The following is a 23,473-nucleotide window of genomic DNA, read 5'->3' on the forward strand; positions in this document are numbered from 1 at the left end:
CAATCGTGGAGTCTAGAACACTGGATTTGATTCATGTTTGTAGATTGAACCTCTCGGCCCACACAAGATTCCCCCACTACAGCCCTTGCTGTTAGAAGAGCATCTCAGTCCTGGGAAGTTTGCTCCTGGGACAGCTCATGCTTGTTGAGAAATTTTCCCTTACCTCAAACTTTAAAAGAAAAAAATAATCATTGTATTTGGAATCTGAAGGCCTAGGTCTAAATGCAACCTTGCTCATTGATCACCTGTGTGAGCTTGACGGAGGCACTTTCCCAGTTCCTTTAAAGGAGCATCTATGACATGAGAAGGTAGGGATAAATGACCTCACTGGTCCCCTCCTGCTGAATCCCTCGACCTCCAGGTACTACAAGGCAGCCAGCAGGGGCTCCTTGATGTAAGTTTTTCCATCAGTAGTTACTATAGCCAAGTTACAAGCCCCTATCATTCTACCCACAGGCTCTTTTCACTCTTGGATGGTTTCCAGGGGTGAAGAGCAGTGAACTGAGCCTAGATAAGTTTGTTGATGTCAGACCTACCAAGGGAAAGCTCCCAGTCTGCCTCCCTCCAGACATGTCCAAATGGCCTTGAAGGCTAGAAGGGAGGACAGGAATAAAGGGAGTTCCCACAGGTTCAGAATGTTTCCCTCTGAGGAAGATAACTCTGAGACAGACTCACTTCCTGTCCTTGAAATACTTAAAGAAATTGTGCCTTTGAGGGTCCTGAGAGAAGGCGATAAAAGGCCTGGCAGTCTAGTATCTTTGGGGCATCAGAGGTCACTTTGTCCACCATCCTTTTGTTGTGACTTTGTAAGTTTAAAAGGCTTTAAAAATGCGACTTTGTGTATTCATCACAATGAGTCCTAAGTGACTAGGGGACAAGTCTATTCCTTGAAGTTCCTCCTTCTGGGTTATTTGGAGGGGTTTGTAGTAGGATGCAAAGTGTCTTGTCAATCCTTCATTTTCATAGAGATCTGACAAAGGGCGGAGCACCTGTTCAAATTCGACCTCAAATACATATTAGTTAGGTGATCCTAGGCAAGTCATTTCACCCTATTTGCCTCGGTTTCCTCATCTGTAAAATGATTTGGAAAATGAAATGGCAAGCCACTCCAGTTAACTCAGCCAAGAAAATGATGAAAAACTCCAGGAAATGGGTCCTGAAGAATCAGATACAATTGAACAATAACAGAACTTGAGAGATGATGTATTCATTTTGTAGAAGGTCTGCCCAGAGAGAATAAGGAGCTTGTAGGTTTATAGGCTGAAAGCTGGAAGAGGCTGCCAAGATGATCTAACCCAAATCCCCAAATTACAAATGAAGAAATTGAGTGCTTAAGTGATTCGCCCAAATAATATGAGATGAGATTTGACCCCAGATCTTCTTGATTCCAGAGCCAGTGTAGCCTTGGCCCCTGAATCTGGGTAGCTTCTCGAGGAACCCCAGCGGGAAGGGGCACTATGTTTTGTCATGAGACTACACAACCCCTCATTTCCCTCTCTCTCCTTAGAGATCCTTGGGGCCTCATGACAAGAAACTTGAATTCTTTTTTTCTTTTTTAAAGGTAATTAGAGTTAAATATGGCTTTATTTAAGCTTGGGCTGGCTTGCCCAGGATCACATTTGTGTGTAAGGCCACATTTGAACTCAGATCCTCCTGACTCCAGAGTCAGTGCTGAACCCACTGCACTACCTACCTGCCCAAGAAACTTGGATTCTAATCCTGGCTCTGCCCCCTGAATCGGTGTAAATCCTTTACCTGTCCTCAGTTTCCACATCTGTTTAATGGGGTTGGTTAGACCTACTTGGACAAAATCACTGTACTGTTTTGGGATCTCAGTTTTTTCACTTGCAAAAAGAAGATTTGGGGGTCCTCTGAGGTCCCTTCTAGCTGTAAATCCCATGATACTAATAACCTAGCCTTTGTGGCTATCAGGGGTTTTGAAAGGAAAGTGTAAACTTAAAATAATTGGGAGTTCTTAGTATCATTTCTTTAGTCGTTGTCTTCAATTTCCCCATCAGAGGAAAAAAAGCTTAAAATAATTGGAAGTTTTTGCCTGGTTCTGCACACATATATTGTATCTAGGATATACTGTGACATATTTAACATGTATAGGACTGCTTGCCATCTGGGGGAGGGGAGGGAGGGAGGGAGGGAGGGGAAAAATCGGAACAGAAGGGAGTGCAAGGGATAATGTTGTAAAAAATTACCCAGGCATGGGCTCTGTCAATAAAAATTATTATAATAAAAAATAAATAATAATTGAAAGTTCTCGCCTCCTTCTAGAAATTCTTTGTTGACAGGAAAGGGGCTTCTGGGACTAAGCTGTTCTTTTGCATTTCCCAGATAATAGAAGATGGGGATCATCTTCTCTCCTCAAAGATAAAGGAAAGGGACAACCAGTCTCCTTCCCTTCCCATTCTAGTGAGAAAAGAAGGTCGTTGAGACCTAGGTCTTTTCTCCCCACTACTCTGGGGCGTTTTTCTACTGGAGCATTCACAGGCACCCCAAGTGGGAGAGAGAGATCAGGGGAAAAGGAAATATCCTTTCCCAGCACTAGTTAGCCAGTCAGCCCTGTGTCAAGGGCTCTGGTCCAATATCTAAGATTCAGTCAGATTCAGGGACTAAGGTCTAGTGCTCAGCTCACTGGCCAGAGTTCAAGCCTGGGATCAGGGATTCAAGACTGAGTCAAGGGGCTTAGGCCCAGTGCCCAGGGTTCACAACTAGGATCACAGGGCCTCAGATTGAGTCAGGGGGCTTAGGCCCAATGCCCAGGGTTCACACCTAGGATCAGGACTTTAGATTGAGTCAGGGGGCTTAGGCGCAGTGCCCAGGGTTCACACCTAGGATCAGGGTCTCAGATTGAGTCAGGGGGCTTAGGCCCAGTGCCCAGGGTTCACACCTAGGATCACAGGGCCTCAAATTGAGTCGGGGGCTTAGGTCCAGTGCTGGACTTCCGTCTCAGTGACAAATGCTCAGGCTTAGTATCCAAGGCCTCAAGCTCAGTTATCCAAGGACAAGGCCCAAGCATCAGAAAAGCTCAGGATAACTTTATGACTGAGCCCCCCAACCCAGACTCCTTCTCCTGACTGTCTTCATTAGGACTCAAACCCCTGCTGTTCCTGCCTCAGCGGAAAAGGGCCAACAAGTAGGTTCTGTCTCTCCCCACCCCTATCCCCCCAGATCAAGTCTGGAGGCAGGGCTGGGGCAGGAGGGAGTGAGATGCAGAGAACCAAGGTCTCTGCCCTGGCCCAGACGACGGCGCCAGCTCAGTGACCTCGGTCCAAGGCACGGCTCCAGCCCTGAGAAAGGCCAGGCAGTCCAGATGGGAGCAAGATAGTGACGGGGGATGGGAGCTGGCCCACAAATGAGAGAATCTCTCTCTCCCTATCTAGGCCACGACAGGGAGAAACTGTGTTTCTCTTCTACATAAATAAAGTCTCCAAGTTCGAGACTATCAGAGCCAGAGAATATGGAGTCCAGCCATTTCGTTTTAAGAAAGAGAAATTGAGACCCAGAGAAAGTCGTCTATCTTTCTCTCTGGGTCTCTCTTCATCCTCTCTTTCCCTCCTCTGTCTCTTCTTTGAGACTTTTGTTTCCCCCAGGTTTCTGCCTCTGTCCTGTGTCTCCTATCTCTCCTTTCTCTATCTTTCTCTTCCATATCTTGCTTCTCCCCTATGTCTCTGGCTTTCATCTCTTGTGTGTTTTTTTCCCGCTTCTTTTCTGTGTCTTTCTCTGTTCTCTATTCATTCTATTTCTGTCTCCCTCTCTCTATCTCTTCTCTATGTGTTTGTGTCTCTGGCTGTCTCTCCCTCCTCTCCCTCTTTGTCTCTCTATCTGTCTTTCTCTCTCCCCTTCATATTTCCAATCCTTCTGTCTCTGCTCTTTCAGGTGTGTCTCTGTCTCTCTCTGTTCTCTCCCTTTCTCTCTCTGTCTCTTCCTCTCTTTGTGTCTCTATTTCTGTCTCTATCTCTGTCCATTTCTCTGTCTGTTTCTGTCTCTCTCCTTCGTATTTCCAATCCTTCTGTCTCTGCTTTTTCAGGTATGTCTGTCTCTATCTCTATCTCTGTCTCTTCCTCTTTCTGTGTTTCCGGTCTGTGTGTAATTCTCTCTATATATATGTATCTGTGTCTGTCTGTCTCTCTCTCCCTCTCTCTCTGAATCTTCTTCATATTTCCAATCCTTGTGTCTCTGCTCTTTCAGGTGTGTCTCTGTCTCTCTGTTTCTCTCTTTTCAATCTGTGTCCCTGTTGTCTCCACACTGGGTCACACATATTGACTCAACAATCTCAAGTTTCCAAACAGCTCCAGGCCCACAGGCCCCTCCCCAGCAGGCTCAGACAGGGGTGTGTCTCGCCAGGCCCACTCTGGGCCTTGCTCCAGCCCCAGCCCCTGCCCCGGCCCAGGTCCCTCCCTCTCCATCCCTCCTTCCAAGGACAGTGGCAAGGGACTATATTCTGCCCAGGACAGGAGGAGACCACATTATCTGGGGGACGGAATAAATCTGCCTTGCTCAGGCTGGAGACTAGCCAATAAGGGCCAGAAGAAGACAGGGGGCACAAACCTCATCTCTACTCATTCCCTCCTCTTCCTCCATCCACTGGGATGAGATGATGGGGTCTGGATGGGGATGGGAGACCCTCAAGAAGTCACAGATAAACCCAAACACCCTCAGAAAGTACCCACACAAAACACCAAGGAATCACAGAAAAAATCACAGACATCCCACGACCAGTGCTCCCTCCTTCCTCTGGGACTTTGCCTGGGCTGTCCCAGTCTGGACAGTCTGGAATGTCCTCTCTTCTCATCTCCGTTTCATGGAATCTATATTCATTCCAGGATCAGCTCAGGTACCACCTCCTACAGGAAGCCTTTCTAGATCTTCTCCAACACTTCCCCTTCCCCATTGTTGGAGTTTTCTCCTTCCTCAAATTATCTTGTAGATATCTATCTCTTTACACACATCTCTTTACCCCCCCCATATCCCAGGTGGCTAATGCCCTTCTCTCTCACCCTCCCAGACCCTACCCTGTAACCCCCTTGATTCTTGGTCTATCCAGCACCATGAGCAGACCCTTCCCCTGGCTCCTCACCCATAATCACACACACGACACACGTGCACAGTTACAGCCTTACACAGAGGCGCTGCCTGTTGGGAAACTTGAGGTGTCAGGGCAATACGTATGACCCAGCAGAGGTGATGGAGGTAGAGAGCGGGATCAGCAGGGTACGGACAGAGGGGACAGATCGGGCTCTTGTGGAAATGTTCAGTTTCCTCTTACACACATACACACACATCCCTCACAGACCCATCCCAGAGCATCCTTGGGCACACAGTTACACGCTGACATTCACCCACTCTCATTCATGCATAATAACACACACACAATGACACCCTTGAGAGCACACACACAAGGCCTAGAAGAACACACTCATACATAGTTAAATCCCCCTGCTCCCTCTGACACAGTCTCTCTTTTGCACACACACAAGTCTCTCGCACAATCACACTCTTACACACACAAGTCTCTCAGTCACACTTGCACATACACACACACACACACACACACACACACACACACGCAGCCTCACAGATCCATCCCAGAACATCCTCACACACACAGTTCCAATCTCTCTCTCACACATACTCACCCTCCCCCTGGCCCAGGCTCAGGCCCCGCCCACCCCTTGCTCCTCCACTGAGCAAGAGGGAAAAGTCTTTATATAGAGAGAGAGGCTGAAACTGGGGCTTTAATTCAGCTCCTCGGTCCTGGGGAGGCAGCTGAGCCCTTAGCCCCCCAGCAGGCCCCGCCACCTGCGGGTGCCACCCTGCCCTCCACCTGCTTCCCTGGCTCTCAGGGTCCCGCGTTCTCCCCCACGCCTTCAGCCATGCCGTTGTGGTTCCTGCTTCTGGGGGTGCTCTCCTGGCCGACAGCCAAAGCCGAATCTGGCCAGGGTAAGTGACCTCCCCCGTATCCCAGCTGGCCCGTGCCCTTCCCTCCCACTCTCTCAGGCCCTGCTCTGTAATCCCCCTGGCCCTTGGTCTATCCAGGACCACGAGCACACCATCCCCGTCTCTGCGGCCATCCCCTGAGTGTCTGGACACCAGAGCCCTTGAACCCCTTAATTCCTTAGCCTCCACATTCCCAAATCTCTGGCTTCTGACTTTCTAGACCCCGACTTCCAGTACTCTAGGACCTTAACTCCTGGCCCCCTTTGCCCAGATTCTGATAATTCCATCCCCTTAATCCCCAGTCCCTCAATAACAGGGCTCTCAGCAGCATGGGATGTCCAATACCATAGCCTCCAGTATTTTCGGGTCTTGGAAGCCTAACATCTTGACCCTAGAACCCCTAATACCCTAGCCCTGCCAGTTCCTTGACTCAGTTGGATCTGAACCCTAGACCATTCCGTCACCTGGTTTTTGCACACCTGAATTCAGACTATAGATTTCTTGAGTCCTCAGTCCCTTAGTCTCTAAACCTCCAAACCCTGAGCCTTTGATGCAGAACCTTAATTTCCCAACATTGTAGATTCCCAAACCCCCTTGAATCCAGGTTCTTGATCACCATATTTCCCCCAAAACTAAATACCTAATTCTTGTAATTTAATGCCCTGGCCCCCAGAGTCTGAGAGCCTAGCCTCAAGAATTTTCAAATCTTGAGTCCCCAATACCCTGACCCCTGGATTCCTGTGCCCCTCATAGCCAGATTTCTGATCTCGTCATCTCATCATCCTTAAGGATCCCAAAACTCTAATCCTTGACCCCCAAACTTTAAATCCCCAACTCCCCAGACCCTTGATACTCTCATACCCAGGCTCCTGATGGATTCCTATCCCCATTCCGACCTAGGACCCCTACTCCCTACCTCCTTTGCCAGGGGCTTCCAAATTGTTTCGTCTAACCCCAGAGATCATTCCTCAGATTGGGGGTGGGGGGAAGCAGTGTGTCTGTATCTGAGGTAGATCTATCTTAGATGGCTGGGAGGTGAGCCGCTCGGGCAGCCCAGCCTGCATGCCTGCCTGCCTGTCTACCTCTGTGGGACTCCAGGGCTTCTCCCTCAGGACTAATAAGGATTGGTTTGACTCCTTGTAGAAGCCCAGAAAGGAGGCAGTTGTGTAGAATATGGTGACTAGGGATGGAGGAAAGGGAGAGACCAAAAGCTTGGCAAATTTCTTTCCAGATAACTAAACCTTGGGAGCATTTTGAAAGTTGGGGCACCTCAGATCAGGATGATTTGAGCCTGGAAGGCCCAATTTTATAATCCTTTTAGTGCCTCCCCCATCCCCTTAGCAGCTTCCTTAATCAACTCAGCCCCTCATTCTCTGAGATCTCTTTTCCCGCTGTCCCTTTTCTCAGCTGGAAGCTGTCTAGCTTCCCAGCCCTATCTTCAGGGACTGGACATCAGGTCCTGTTCTGCCTCTGAATATAACTCAGGCTCTGTCCCACCTGCCCCTGTGCAAATCCCAAAAAACAAGGACCTCGTTGCCTTGAATTTGCCATGACCAGGATGGGTGATGAAGGCTCCTCCAGAGTATGGCGTGTATCCATCCCCCCACTCCCTCCTAACAGATAAGCAAACTGAGACTCGCTTATGGTAACATAGTAACTCTGGGAAGAAGGACAAGTCTCTGAAGTCCCAGTCAGGATCTTCTCGACTCCCTATTCTTTCCTCAGGATTATAAGGGACACTCCAGGTACCCCCAAAGACCAAGAGGGAGCTTCTTATTCCCAGGCTGGATAGTGGGATGGGTGGGGTGTGTTTTGCTGGAGTCTTCAGCCAAGAACCATCTTTCCCACCCCTACCCGCACCCTATCCCCCAGTGACTGAAAGCCTACCCCCCCCTCCAGGGCTCCCAGTGTGGTGACTGTACTGGGGAGACTGGTGAGCTCATGCTAGGGGAATGTTCCCGGAAGGCTTGGGTGACTAAGACTGGGGAGGGGGGGGGGCAGGATCAGAGACTGGGTGAGGAGCTGGGATCCTGAGCTGGGGATGCATTCTATCCCTCAGACCCCAAAGTCCCTGTCCTGACTCCAAGTTGTGGCCCTCAGATTCCCTTTCTCTCCCCCTCCTCCTCTCCTCTTTTCCTCCCTTCAACCCCTCATTCTTATGCTAAGATAAAAGTCCTCCTCCCATTCAAGGTCCCAGACCTGGCTCCAGGCTCAGGCAGATTCCTCCCAATTCAGGAGTGGTTCAATGATTTCTGAGTCCTGGGGACATGAAGCAAAAGATTTATCCCTCTGGTCCAGAGGCAGAAGTGACTGCTCCTTCTTCTCCCTGTCCAAAATGAGGTCTTAGGGAGGGGAGGTATCTTGAGATCTTCAGGAAAAAAAGGTTCAAAGGAAGTAATGTGGGGCATATTCAGAGCACACACTCTCCTTAGATTGTGAGCTCCTTGGGGGCAGGGCCTGAATTTGGTCCTTTTTTGGTTTTAAGCAATGGGGAGGTTAAGTGACTTGACTTCATGATCCCCTAACCCTGGCCCCACTTTTTTGAATCTTCAGCACTAAGTATAATGCCTGGCACATAGTAGGTGCTTAATGAATGTTAATTGACTAACTGATAAGGGAGCTGGTGACTTATTGTCCTTCCTTTTCAAAGACTCTGGTTGCTGCCAAAATCCTGGCTCGGCTGAGTTCTGATGCCCAAGTGCTGAATTTGGACCCAGAAGTCCACAGTTCAAATTTCTGTTCTTCCATCCTTCTACTGCCAAGTTCTTTCCCTAACTCTTTTCTATCTATCAATCAGTCAATCAATCTGTCTGTCTACCTATCCATCCATCCATTATCTATTTCTCTGTCTATCTGTCTGTCCCTCCATGCATCATCTATCTATCGGTCTGTCTGTATATCTATCTCTCTACCCCTCTAAAACAACCATTATCTGTCTATCTATCCATCCATCATCTGTCTATTATTTCTGTCTGTATATCTGTCTACCCATCCAAACATCTATTATCCATCTCTCTGTCTATTTCTCCATCCATCCATTCATCATCTATCATCTGTCTACCCATCCATCCATTCATCCATTATCCATCTATCTATCTATCTATCTATCATCTGTCATCTATCCGTCTGTCTGTATTAGAGACTGGACAAGGTGAGAGTTCTAAGTCCTGTGCTCCTGTATCTCCCTGGCTCCAGGTGGCATCTGCTGGCTTCGCCAGGGCCGGGAGGCTCAGTGCAGCCTGATCCTGAGGGCAGGTGTGAGCTGGGAGGAGTGCTGCTCTGCTGGCAATGTCGATACCGCCTGGTCCAATTACACACACCAAGGCAACAAGATCAGCCTGCTGGGCTTCCTGGGCCTGGTGACCTGTCACCCCTGCAAAGGTAGGAGTCCTGGGCCTCCTCTCCAAAGAGGGGGATGGGGGCATCCAGTTTGCCACTGCCCAGATGTGTGATGCTCATCCCCCTACCCCCAGGGGATGCAGAATGTGGGGGGAGGCGGGATTTCGCCTCCCAGATGTTGGAAGTGGCGGCCACAGAGGCTCAGTGGTTGGGGATGGTGATTAATCCCAGCTCTGCCTGGCTGGGTGGTCTCTGGGAAAACACTCTCCCTCTCTGGGCCCCCGCTCTTCCCTCCCTCCCTCCTTTTTCTGTTCCTGCTCACTTCCTATCTGGGGGTGGGAATGGGGATAGAGGCGGGAGTGGAGGGAAGGGGAAGGGGGAGAACGCAGGTGGCTTTTGGATAAGGCAGGGCCAGTCTCCAGCTGGAGGTTTGAAGATGGATCCTTCCATTCAGGGTCCTCTGGGGCTGAGGATGGAGGTGGGGCAGGGAGGGGGCTGTGGGCGGGGACTCCGCCTCTTGTTGCTCTCTTTTCTCGAGTCCAAATCGAGACTGGGAGAGGCTCCAGCTGTGTGTGGCCAGCCTCTGCCAGATGTGTGGGAGCCGGTGGCCAGGTGCAACCCACATGCGGGACCCGAGGCCCCTCCTCCCAGGCAGCCTCAGGAACCCTTAGGGAGCTCAGAAGCGGGGGGGGGGGAAGGAGGGAGGAGCGTCAATGAAGCCCCCACGCCTGGAGGACCTGGAAATAGCAGGCAGTGCAAGGGAAGGGACCCTGGCAGGGAGGCCAGAGTTCTGCAAGGCCCCTAATTTCCCACCTCTAAAATAAAGGCTCAAGGCTACCTAGTCTAATCCCTTCATTCTACAGGTTCAAAGAACTCAGAAAAGTAAACGTGGATTTATCCAAGTAGTAGTTCCACTGTTTCAGTCCGTTTCTGCTAGCTCTGATGCCAGCCCTCTGCCTATTAAGCCAGACTGTCTGGGATAACTTCCCATGGCAAGAGCCCCCAAAGGGGAGCCAGGAGATCGGGGGTTGATCTCAGCTCCAACATGTGCTTACTAGTGGGTGACCTGTTTCCCCATATGGAAAATAGTGCTAACAACTGGCTGAGATAATTATTGAGTTCCACCTTCCCTCCCCCTCCCAATGTCTTGTACCTAATAGGTACTTAATACAGATTGAATTAAAACAAATTGAATTTCTGTATGCACCATCCTTAGTTCTAAGGACTAGAAACTTAGAGCCATGGGGATCTCTTCTTTCTTTTTTTTCCCTTTCTTTCTTTCTTTCTTTCTTTCTTTCTTTCTTTCTTTCTTTCTTTCTTTCTTTCTTTCCCTCCCTTCTTTGCTTCCTTCCCTCCTTCCTTCCTCCCTCCTTCCCTCTCTTCCTCTTTTTTCCTTCCTTTCTTTCTTTTCCTTCCTTCCTTCCTTCCTTTCTTTCTTTCTTTCTTTCTTTCTTTCTTTCTTTCTTTCTTTCTTTCTTTCTTTCTTTCTTTCTTTCTTTCTTTCTTTCTTTCTTTCTTTTTCTTCTCTCTTCCTTCATTCCTTTGTTCCTTCCTTCCTTCATTCCTTCCTTTCTTTTTTAAAATTATTTTTAAATTTTATTTTTTTCATTAACTTTTGGAAATTTTTCACATCTCAGAAATGGGCAGGCAGTCAGGGTAATCAAAATAAAAAAGAAGGGCACTGGCCCTCTCTTGTCTGACTCAGTTATCAGTCTGCCAGGCTTTCAGGGCCAGAATCAAGGGTCAGCCTCCATTCAGTCCAGTGAAACTGGAACAGAGAAACATTCCGTCCCTAGTCAGAGGCTGACCCCTCATCCCCACTACCCCCTCCTTTAACCACAGAACTGCATAATCCAGTGCTCGGAGCAAAAAAACAAAACAAAACAAAACAATCTGCCCCAGAATTATTTTTTGATTACTTAGAAGGTTTGGTTTTTTGTTTTGTTTTCTGGTGGGGAATTTATTTGTTGTTTTGCTACATTATTATCAAGAATTGTTTCCCAGTATTTAAGGTTTGGGAATATCGACCTTTTGTATCATGTAGACCAGAGGTGTCAACCTCAAAGAGAGACAAGACACTAAAGTACATAAAGATCTCTGCGGGTAAATAATAATATTATCTCTGCTTTATTTTCATTTATTTGTTTGTTTTTGTTAAATATTTTCCAATTATAATATTTTAATCTAGTTCTCTCCATATATAGCCTGCTGACTGCCTATTTGACTGATACTATCTGATATGGACTGTTACTCAATAAACACTTAAGCACCTACTATGTGTCCACATGTGGGTGAATAGATAGATGGAAGGTGGGACCTGGAAGGAAGACTTAAGAAATTTATTCTGAGACATTTACTAATTGTGTGACTCTGGACAAATCACTGAACTCTGGTTGCCTCAGTTTCCTCATCTGAAAAATGAGCTAGAGAAGGAAATGGCAAACCACTCCAGTCTCTTTGCCAAGAAAACCCCAAATGGGATCATGAAGAGCCAGACACCAATGAACAACAACATGTTGTTGGGCCCTATGCCATGAGCTGGGGGTACAAACAAAGGGGAAAAAAATGGTCTCCACCCTTTTGTTTTTAAGTCCAGACCTATATAATTTCCTAAGTCAGGAGACATTTCCAGTGTAGAAACTATCCACCTGGACTCTGTCCACTGATATCCACTTGTTGACAGATGAACATAAATTCATCTGTAATTTATAGTTTCAGAGAATTACTAGTTTAAGGGAAGTTAAGTGATTTGTTCACAGTTATACAATCATGTTTTTTTTTTTTAATTTTAATAATATTTTGTTTTTCCAAATACATACAAAGATAGTTTTCAACCTTCACCTTTGCAAAAACCTTGTCTTCCAAATTTTTCTCCCTCTCTTCCCTCCACCCCACTCCCCAAGATACAGATAAAATCATGTGCAATTCTTCTAACATATTTCAATACAATCATGCTTTGAAGGCAGGACTTCAACTCAGGACTTCATGATTCCCAAAGCTGGCCTTTTTACCTCCTACCTCCAAATGCCTCACCTTTGAATTTCTCAGAGGAAGCTGGTGGCACAGATAAAACTAAATTCAAATCCAGCCTGAGATACTTCATAAATGTGTTACTTTGGGCAAGTCATTTAACTGATACCTGCCTCAGTTTCTCCATTTGCAAAAATCAAATAATAATATCTATATCTCTTGGATTATTATAAAGGACTCTGAAAACCTTGAAGCATCATATAAATGCTTAGATATAAGAGCTATTCTTATTATTATATTAATAATATTATTATTATTTTAAAAGACCTTAAAAACTCTTTAGTCCAGATTGGTATTTTACTAGTATAGGAAGCTCCCTTATGAGAAAACTTCTTTTCACTGCAGCTGCTCAGGATTTCTAGACTGAGAACTTCCAGGACTGTTGGCTGACTGAGATAATTCAAAGCTATGGAAAATGGAGTTAGGAGATAAGGGGCTCATGCTGGGAGTCAGGAAGGCCTGGATTCTGGTGCTGCCTTTGACAAATGACTCAGAGAGGCTAAATTGTCTTGCCAAGGTCATACAGCAGGAGTGTGCAAGCCAAAAGCAGGTTATTCTGACTTGTGAGGTTAGCCCTTTTATCCATTACAAGGTGCTGACCCTAAATTAAAAGTTATCCCAAACTCTTGATTCACTAATGTTACTAGACATCTACTTTTCTATCACCTCCTTATTAATTAATACTTTGTGAGTGGATCATCTATGCTATTTATCCTCCATTAGAGAAGAATGTTAATATTTCTGGTGGTTTTATTTATTTATATTTATTTTTGGCAAGGCAATTGGGATTAAGGGGTTAAAACTCAGGGTCACACAAGTAGGAAGTATTAAGTGCCTGAAGTCGAATTCAAACACAGATCTTCCTTACTCCAGGGCTAATGCTCTATCCATTGTGCCATCTAGCTTTTTATTAAGCACCTACTACGCGCCTGGGCACTATGCTAAGTACCTTATAAATATAATTTCATTTGATTCTCATAACAACCTTTTGAGGTGAGTGCTATTATTGTCTCTATTTTATAGATGAGGAAACTGAGGCAATCAGAGATAGGTAATCTGCCCAGGGTCACACAGCTAGTAAGTGTCTGAAGCTGGGTTTGAACCCAGAACTTCCTCTCTCTCCCTTATACCATTCAGGTGCATTGTAACACACTGATCATCTATTAGAAAATGACAGGTAACCAATCAGTCAAAGTCAAGCATCTACCATTTGCCAGGTATTTAGATTCAAAAACAAAAGTGAAATTGAACCTATCCTCAAGGAATATACATTCCTTCCAATGGAGTTGGTTAATTATAAATTTATGTTATCTAATCTCAGCCAATCCCTCCCCTACAGAAAAGCAAACATTTGATTTCTAATTGATCCTTATTACTGTGTGACTCTGGGCAAGTCACTTAACTCTGATTGCCTTAGTTTCCTCATCTGTAAAATGAACTGGAAGAAAAAAAAATGGCAAACCATTCCAGTATCTTTGCCAAGAAAACCCTAAATAGGGTCATGAAGAGGCAGACAGGATGGAACAAGTAGTACTACATCCTAATTATTGTCTTTCCTCAAGCTTCCCATAGCACCTTCTTCACCCACCCTCTCTCTTGAGTACCTCTCCTCATATTCCAACCCTAAAATAACTGATACCAACTGGGGAGGGCTCTTTGCTCTTTGCCTCTGTTCTTCATCTCACATCATTCAAACATCTTCCTCCACTCTCTCCTCCATCATTATAGTCTTGGATCAAAGGGCGACCCTTCTTGTCAAGACCAACTTCTCTATATAAGCATGATCCCATGATTGATCCCATCTTCTCCCAGCATTTCCAAGAAATTGCCCCAAAAGTCATCTTTAGTCTTTTTCTATCTCCTACTTCCTATAAATACACCCAAGTCTCCATGACCCTTAAAAAATACTTGTTTGAAGCTAATTGTACAATATTTCAGAGTCTGATTCTTTTTGTACAGCAAAATAACGGTTTGGTCATGTATACTTATTGTGTATCTAATTTATATTTTAATATATTTAACATCTATTGGTCATCCTGCCATCTGGGGGAGAGGGTAGGGGGTAAGAGGTGAAAAATTGGAACAAGAGGTTTGGTAATTGTTAATGCTGTAAAGTTACCCATACATATAACCTGTAAATAAAAGGCTATTAAATAAAAAAATAAAAATAAATAAATAAACATTCATAACTTTTTGTAAAAAAAAAAAAAAAAAAAAAAAAAAATACTTGTTTGTCCTAAATTGTCCTAAACCCCTTCTGCCCTTCATGGCTAAATCCTTTAAGAGAGCTGTCTACACTTATTCTCACTCCATTCTTAAACCTTCAGAAAGTTGACTTCCCTCTACACCATTCAGCTGAAATTGCCCTCTCCAGGGTTACCAATGATCTCTTGATTGCCAAATCAAATGACCTTTTCTTAATCATCATCCTTCTTGACTTCTCTGCAGGGTTTGATAGGTTCTACCACCCTCTCCTCCCCTCTCACCAATTTATGACTCGGTGACCTCCTGGCTCTCCAACTGTCTGTTTGGTCACTCTTGAGACTCCTTGACTGGACTTTACTCCACATCATTCCCATTAAATTTGGGGATCCTTCAAGGCTCTGCCCTGGCATTTTTTCTTTTTAACCCATAATGTCTCACTTCATGATTTCATCAGTTCCCCTAGGCTTAATGATCACTTCTAAGAAGATGGTTGCCAGATGTGTATATACAAGCTCTTTTCTGAGCTAGTCACACATAAGTAACTATTTTTATGACATCTTGAAACAGATGTATCAGTCCTGTCCGACTCTTCAAGACCTTATTTAGGGTTTTCTTAGCAAAAATACTGGAATAGTTTGCTTTTTATTTTTCTTCCAGTTCATTTTACAAATGAGGAAACTGAGGCAATCTGAGTTAAGTGACTTGCCGAGTCACCTGGATTTGAACTTAAAAAGTGGGGACTTCCTAACTCCAAGCCCATATACCATACCATTAACTTGTATCTTAATTTAACACATTCATCTTTCTGCCCTTCCAAATGTCTTTTATTATTATTAAAGCATCTCCATCCTCCCAATCACCCAGACTTATAATTTTGTTGTTATCCATAATTCCTCACTCTCACTCAACATACTGAAACCATTGCTAAATTTTGTCTTCTACCTTAATAATATATTTAATTTTAAAAAGTATATTTTATTTTCCTCCAATTACATGTTAAAACAATTTTTTAAATTTAGATTTTTTTTTTAAGTTTTGAGTTTCAAATTCTACCCCTCTCTTCTTCCCTCTTCTCCCTGAGACAGTCAGCAACTTGATATAAGTTATACATGTGCAATCATGCAGAATATTTCCATATTATTCATTTTGTACACGAAGACTTAGAGCCTACTGGCGACAGGCCAGGGCTGGAGTGCTCTGGCGGGTCCGGAATGGCGGGTGCCACTCACTGCCTTCTTCCCCTTCTTGGATCCCGTTTTGAGAGCAAAAATGAATGTTGGAGTTATTCACAGTGAGGTAAATCCAAATACCAGGGTAATGAACAGTCGTGGTATGTGGCTGACATATGTACTAGGAGTTGGTTTGCTTCATATTGTTTTGCTCAGCATTTCCGGCTTCAGAGTTCCTATAGCTTGGACCTTAAAAAATATTATACATAATCTGGGAGTTTATGTATTTTTATATATTTTTTATATTACATTTATATATACATTTATTTATTTTATATAAAAAGGAAGATCTTTTGAAACTCATGACTAGGGTAAAGCCAGACTGCTAACTTACTGGTAACAATGAACCTGTGTAGTACAATTTATTTTTTCATGGAAGTTCTTCACAATTTCTCCTAAATTCTATATTTTCTGCCAAGTTTCTATACCAAGTATGAACTTACACACCACCTTAAACACAACTGTTCTCCTGTGCTAATGATCTTTGTTATTAATAAGTACTAAACTGAAAATGTGAAACAATTATTCTGACCCCAACTTCTTGGCGACTGCTTTCTCTATAAAGAAGGAATATAGGTAGTATGCTATATATACCATTTACATTGGGACATTTTTCCATTTAATGTTCTTTGGAAAAGCAGATTTTTATGAAATGCTTCTAAGTATTTAATATGTTTGCTAAATTTCTGCACAAGTTTTCCAGGACAGCAGAGCAGGCCCTGCTCATAAATGACTGACAGTATAGGGAGAACAGGAAAGGACTCAAGAATCTTGAGGATGGGAGTGGCTTAGTTTATAATGAAAGGGCACTATGTAGGAAGAGTTAGTTATTCAATCAGTAACAGCAGAATCATCTTGTACAGAGGTCAAATGTTCCATTCCTAAGACTGCCAGCTTTTTGTTTTTGTTTTACAAATGTGCTCTTTGTTTTTGCGGTTTACTCTTTTATCTATAGACCTGATCAGTTCTGGATGTATCTGAGCATGGATGTGTCTAGGTGATGTGCTTTTAAGCCTCTGCAGCTTTCTAGAGAGTCTTCAGACATTTTTGGCAACGCAAAATTTTGCTGTTTTTTTTTTTTTTTTTTTAAAGGGCTGCTAATAGTTTTTTGGGGAAAAAAACTAATTTGATTCCAGGCAGTCTGAAGCATAATGTATAATTCTATTATCATTTAGCTGAACCATTTAATAGTTAAAATCTCTTATCTGAAGAAAGTTAGTTAAATTCTAAATAGACAGACAAATATAAAGAAATAAGTTGTCTAGTAAAAAGATAACTTTCTCCAGACATGGTACAAAATAAGTTACTAAACACTGGGTCCTCTGTCTCTCCTCTCTGTCTGTCTGTCTGTCTGTCTGTCTCTCTGTATGTCTGTCTGTCTCTTTCTCCTCTCTCTTCTCTCTCTCTTTCTCTCTCCTCTCCTCTCTCTGTCTCTCTCTGTCTCTCTCTCTCTGTCTCGTCTCTCTTTCTCTCTCTCTCTCCTCTCTCTTCTCTCTCTCTCTCTCTCTTTTCTCTCTCCTCTCTCTCTGTCTCTCTGTCTCTGTGTGTCTCTCTTCTCACACACACACATCTTTGTAGTAAAGAAAGTAAAGAATTGTACTTTCCCTTTATAATTCCTTTCCTCTATCTCCACTTTATCTATTAACATTCAAGATGGTAGCAATTTAAATGGTCAAGGAAGTGAACTTAAAATTATTGTAAGTCAGTTACTACTAATTTTTTGAATTAGAAAAGTTTGCAGTTCCTGTAATTCCATATCGAGATTTCCTCAAAACATTCCGGTAATGATAATTAGCTATTACAAACATCAGAAGATAAATTATTGAAAGATTAAACATTCTAAAATTCAATGATTTTAGGAAAATAAACAGAAATTTAATTATGTAAAGTAGATTTGGACTATTTAAAAATTAGTTTGTCCTAATAAAGCCATACTAACTTCAAACTCTCTTTTGGAGAGATCATTGTTTTGCATTGGTAGTTTTGGATATGGAAATCAGTTGTGTACTGGCTTTCCTATGTCTTTTTTCCCCACATTTTGAAGCACTAAGAAAAATGGGTGTTTTACTTTAATAAATAAGATTTTTTTAAAAGGACTTAAACAAAAAAAAAAGTTAAAAAAAAATAGTATGCTTTGGTCTGTTTTCAGACAATATCAGTTCTTTCTCTGGAAGCACATAGCATACTTCTTCCACAATCCTTTGGAATTATCTTAGATCATTATATTGCTGAGAATGGCTAAATAATTCACAATTATTCATCTTAAAGTATGCTGTTACTATGTACAATGTTCTCCTGGTTCTGCTCATTTCACTTTACTTCATTTTATGTAAATCTTTCCAGGTTTTTTTCTGAAATTATTCTACTTGTCATTTCTCATAGCACAAAAATACTCCATTATCATATACCACAGTTTGTTTAGCCGTTTCTCAATTGATGGACATCCCCATGGTTTCCAATTCTTTGCCACCACAAAAAGAGCTGCTATAGTTTTATTCTTATATATAGCTATATCCTTCCCCCACACTCTTTTTAAAAATCTCTTTTTGGACACAGACCTAGCAATGGCTTTGCTGGATTCAAAGGGTTTGCACAATTTTATAGATCTCTGGGCATAATTCCTAATATAACTAACATTTATTATGTATCAAACCCATCACACTCATTATTCATTTGATCCTCACAGCACTGTGAGGTAGTTGTATTACTATCCCTGCTTTATAGATAAGGAAATTGAGACTAGGAGAGTGAAATAACTTGCTCAGGGTCAGACAGTGTCTGAGGCTGGATTTGAACTCAGGTATTTCTGACTTCAGACCTAGGGCTCTATCTCTTGCACTACCTGGCTTTTCTCTCATAGCCACAACCCCAGTTCAGACCCTCTTCTTTTCCAGAACTTTTATGATAGCCTTCTAACTGGTCTTCCTGCCTCAACTCTGCCCTCCGTCCAATCTGTCCACCACTGAGATGCCAATGTTTGGGTCTGCTGATGTCAGCCTCACCTTCCCCATGAGTTTTCATGGCTCCCTATTACCTCCGGGATCTGGTATTTCAAGTTCAGCATAATCTGGTTCCTTTCTATCTTTCTAGTGACAGTCCCCAACATGCTTCATGATCCATGTACATTAGCTTACTTGCAATTCTTCAAACTGATCCTTTTATATCTTTCACGCCTGTAATGCTCAGTCCCCTCATTTCAATCTGCTTCCTTCCCTTGCTTCCTACAAGACAGAGCTAAAATCTTACCTTTCCCATCTTTCATATTTTAGCCTCTTCCTTCTCCCTTAATGATACTTTCTACCTATTCTACATATCTTACACCTACCGATTTGCAAATTGTCTCTCGAATTACTTTGAATGTAAGCGCCTAATATGGCTAATATGGAAATGTTTTGCATGACTTCACATATATGATTGCTTTCAAATTGCTTGTCTTCTGAATGATTGTTAAAGAATGTTTCTACAAGCAATTGGGAAAATTTTATAATAATTCAATAATAATATATTGGATTGCTTGCTTGGAACACAGGTTTTGCAAAAGTGAATGTTGAAAACTATCTTTGCATGTATTTGGAAAAATTTAAAAAGAAACATACACACATGGATGTATGTGCATACATATATATGCATATATATTGAAAGAATAGAAGCTCCTTCAACATGGACACTGTTTTTGTCTTTCTTTATATTCCTAGCACTCAGGAAAATAAATACTTAGTGCTTATCTACCGAGACAAGCCATGAGACCTGGGTTTGAATACCCACCTCCAATGCTTCTTCCTATTCAATCATTTCAGTCATGTCCAAACCTAAAAGATCCCATTTAGTGTTTTCTTGACTGAGACACTGGAGTGGTTTGCCATTTCCTTCTCCAGCTTATTTTACAGATGAGAAAACTGAGACAAACAGGATTAAGTGACTTAACCAGGATCACACTACTAGTAAAGGTCTAAGGGCAGATTTGAACTCAGATTTTCCTGACTCCTGACCTGGCATTCTATTCTACCACCTAACTGCACCCCCCCCCCCCATTTATTAGCCTTCTACGGCCCTTGGGCCAGATGCGGCAGTTGAGGACATTTATCCCCCTCACCCAGGGCTATGAAGTTTCTTTATTTAAAGGCCCACAAAACAAAGTTTTTGTTTTTATTATAGTCGGGCCCTCCGACAGTCTGAGGGACAGTGAACTGGCCCCCTATTTAAAGTTTGAGGACCCTTGCCTTAACCTCTCCAAGCTTTAGTTCCCTTATCAGTATAATTATGATTACACTTTTAGTACCAACCTTCCAGGAAAGATAGCAGATAAATATACATAAATGACTTTGCACATCTCAAAGCACCATAGAAATGTCAGCTTTTAATATTCTTTCATTTTGAGAAGAGGGAACTTTTTGGGGGGAGATCCAGCTTTGAAAAAAATCATTTATTATTAGTCATTGGATACACTGTTTCTCTATTGTATCTCTTTTTATAAAAGTATCTGTTTCTAGATTAGCTAAGATTTTTGCACCTTTGGAGATTGGAGAGATTGTGTGGGAAAGCGTTTAGAAAGCTGTCCCAATCAGGGCTCTAGGCAACTAAGATGTAGTTGTAGAGAAGACGCTCCCAAATTCAACAAGACTTCAGGTACAAACTGTGGTGTAACATTATTTGCAGCATCTGTAATTGTGTGTTTTAGGCAGGATGTGAACGTTTCGTTTTTATTTTCCAGTTTGTTTCTCTAGGAGAAGTCATCTCTAAAATATAGCCTCTGCCGAGCTCATTCTGTCTCCCTCTTTCCCCAGAGACCTGTGATGGAGTGGACTGTGGTCCAGGCAAGGTGTGTAAGATGCACAAAGGCCGACCCCACTGCGCCTGTGCCCCGGACTGCTCGGGACTTTCTAAGCACTTGCAAGTCTGCGGCTCGGATGGGGTCACCTACAGGGACGAGTGTGAGCTGCGGACAATCAAGTGCCAGGGGCACCCAGACCTGGGCGTCATGTACCAGGGTCATTGCAAAAGTGAGAGCCAGCCTCTTCCCCGAACCCCCACGTCTCACACCTTATCCCATTCCCAGAAAGCTCCGTTCCTCTCACCAAACCCCTCCCCCCTCATTAAGGCAACGTGGTTATCTGGGTGGATAAAGCCCTGGATCTGGAGTCAGGAAAACCAGAGTTCGGATTCTACCTCAGACACTTACTAGCTGTGTGTCCCAGGGCAAGTCACATCACTTCGGTCTCAATGATAAATCCTAGTTATTATATCTGCCGTAGGCTTTACTGAACCCCCCTTCCTCATTGACCTCCCACGTCCCTTATTGCCCCCGAGTACCCGTCCCCCTTGCTTAGTCCATCACTCCCTCATTGACCTCCCATCCCCCCTCGCTTATCGCTTTATCCCGGAGCACCCGTCCCCCTTACTTAGCCCATCACCTCATTGCTCCCCCATCCCCCTTACTTAGCTCTCATCCCCCTCATTAACCCAATTCCTCGACTCCTTCTTCCCCCTCAGAGAGCTGCTCCCTCGTGGTGTGTCCAGGGACTCATACGTGTGTGGTGGACCAAACTGGCAGTGCCCACTGTGTTATCTGCCGCTCTGCCCCCTGCCCTGTTCCCTCAAGCCCCAACCAGCAGCTCTGTGGGAACAACAACGTCACTTATGCGTCTTCCTGCCACCTTCGTCAGGCAACCTGCTTCTTGGGCAGATCCATCGGCGTGCGGCACTCTGGGAGTTGTACAGGTCGGTCTTGGGGTCAGGGAGCCACCGGTCCTAACAGGGGGCATTAACCCACGCGGTTTGAAGGGGAGATTCATTCCTACCGGGGACACACGGCCCTATGCCCTGGGGAGTCCTCAGCTTTCAGGGGAGACCCTGCGACTGGCCAAGTCTCTGAGGCTCCCTCCCTCCTGTGTCTCCTTGCAGTCAGCACCACGTTTGCTGGGCTTTTGGCGGAGGTGGAAGATAACTCCGTGTGAGACGCCGCCGCAGGTCCTGCCCGGAGCCAAGAAACCCTATTTATTATGAAGAGGGAGGCATATTTATAGCCCCCCAGACTCCAGCTGTGTTCTCTCATCTAGACAACTCCCAGAGACCCTTGTTGAGGAGGGGAGAAATTGGGAGGATTTTTACAGCCTGACCGGAGCTGCCAGGAGCCGCTAGAGGTGGTGGGAGGGGGAATGGAAATGGCGAATGCCTTGGAGGGTCCCAAAGCAGGCCAGCTAAGCTCAGGGAGGGGGGTGGGGTGAGGGTGAAGGGGTGGGACTGGCTGAGGGGGAGGGGCGGGGCTTATATTTCAACATTCCGTGGGGCCATCGAGGGAGCCAGGCGGAGAGGGACACAGACAGATCTCCCAGTTGGGGTTTCACAATCCCTCCTGTTAAATGACCCTACTGATGCAATTCTGGGCCCTAAGGGCTCTGAGGGGGGTGGAATCCACATTCTCCCTCTCGCCTTCCTCCAGGACCAGAGATCTACCCCCTTTGAGCTTGAGTGACCTGGGGACTCCTACCCAGAATGTGTAATAATGATGCTCTCAACTTGGGATAAAAGAGGGATGCGGGAAGGAGCTGGGGGTAGGGGAAGCCAGGTTCAATATAGTGTCCTTCTTGTTCTAGCCTTCCATGATTTCCCTTCGGGGAGGGATCCCCAGCTTCAGCCTTGGCCCCATTCTGTTTTGAAGACTCAACCCAAACCGAATTCTTCCCACAAAGTCAGACTGTCTCTAGAAAGGCCCCTTTAAAAGATTGGAGGGGAGATTTAGTAGAGTACAATTCCCCTTACCCACCCAAGTGCCAATTATCTGTTCTCCTTTCTCCTTTCTTGGGGGAGGGAAGGTGCTCAGGGTCCTCAAAATTCACTGTGTAGTTTTGGATTAATCCCTTCCCTTCTCTGGTCCTCAGTTTCTCCCTCTTTCAAATGGGGACAAGAGCACTCCCCCACTCCCACCCCTCCCTAAGGATGATGGGAATGTTGGTGATTTTCTTTGGAAAGTAAAAAATCTGTATAAATGAAGTTCTCTTGTTTTCATTCTGAGTGTGGAGATTGGATGGAACCCTGGGGCCGGGGGTTAAGAAGCTGGGTTCTGGGATTCCCATTGGGTCTGACTGACAGTATCTTCTTGGCCAAGTCCTTGGGTTCAGGTTTCCCATGTGGAAAATTATGGGTTAACAGGTGTTCCAGTGTGTGATCCTGCCCATTTCTGGGCCAGGATCCTAGAGGAGGGTCTGGGCAAGGGGACAATAAATAACAAGGACTCAGATTCTGAAGTGGGATAATCTAGCCGAGTGCTGCCACCTGGTGGCAGTCTGGGGAATATGGAGAAATGGGAATAGGATGGATGAGGCTGAGAAACAGGACAGGAGAGGGAGACTGAGAAGAGGGAAAGGAAAAATAAGAAAGGAATGAATGAGAGAAAGAGAGTGAAGAGAGGAGAGAGAGAAGAAAGAGGAAAGAAAAAATGAGAAAAAAGAAAAGAGATGAGAAAGGAGATAAAGAGATGAGAAAAAATAGAAGAGAGAAAAAGAGGAGAAGAAAAGGAGGAGAAGAGAAGAATTGGGAGAATGGAGAAAGCAGAAGGTGGAAGAGAAACAAATAGGGAGAGAAAAGAAAGGAGAAGACAGACGCTTGGGAGCTGAAGCTGGAAAGGGTGTAGCTGCCACCACTGCTATCCCTACAATCCAGGGGTTTCCAGTTGTCAAAGCCAAACAGGTTTTGGTTGGGATTGGGGGAAGGAAGGACTTGGA

General features: G+C 44.5%; 1 protein-coding gene and 1 pseudogene across 1 annotated transcript; both read left to right on the forward strand.

Moving 5' to 3' along the window:
- Positions 1-5,699: 5,699 nt before the first annotated feature.
- FSTL3 (follistatin like 3) lies at positions 5,700-22,742 on the forward strand. The gene is made up of 5 exons (XM_003760856.4): positions 5,700-5,952; positions 9,145-9,330; positions 20,537-20,752; positions 21,243-21,470; positions 21,654-22,742. The coding sequence occupies exons 1-5, from the start codon at positions 5,886-5,888 to the stop codon at positions 21,704-21,706; spliced, it is 750 nt and encodes a 249-aa protein (XP_003760904.1). The 5' UTR covers positions 5,700-5,885; the 3' UTR covers positions 21,707-22,742.
- Positions 15,632-17,122, forward strand: LOC116420805 (annotated as a pseudogene).
- Positions 22,743-23,473: the final 731 nt, after the last annotated feature.

The sequence above is a fragment of the Sarcophilus harrisii genome, chromosome 1 (genome assembly GCF_902635505.1).
Source record: "Sarcophilus harrisii chromosome 1, mSarHar1.11, whole genome shotgun sequence".
In the NCBI taxonomy this organism is placed as follows: domain Eukaryota; kingdom Metazoa; phylum Chordata; class Mammalia; order Dasyuromorphia; family Dasyuridae; genus Sarcophilus; species Sarcophilus harrisii.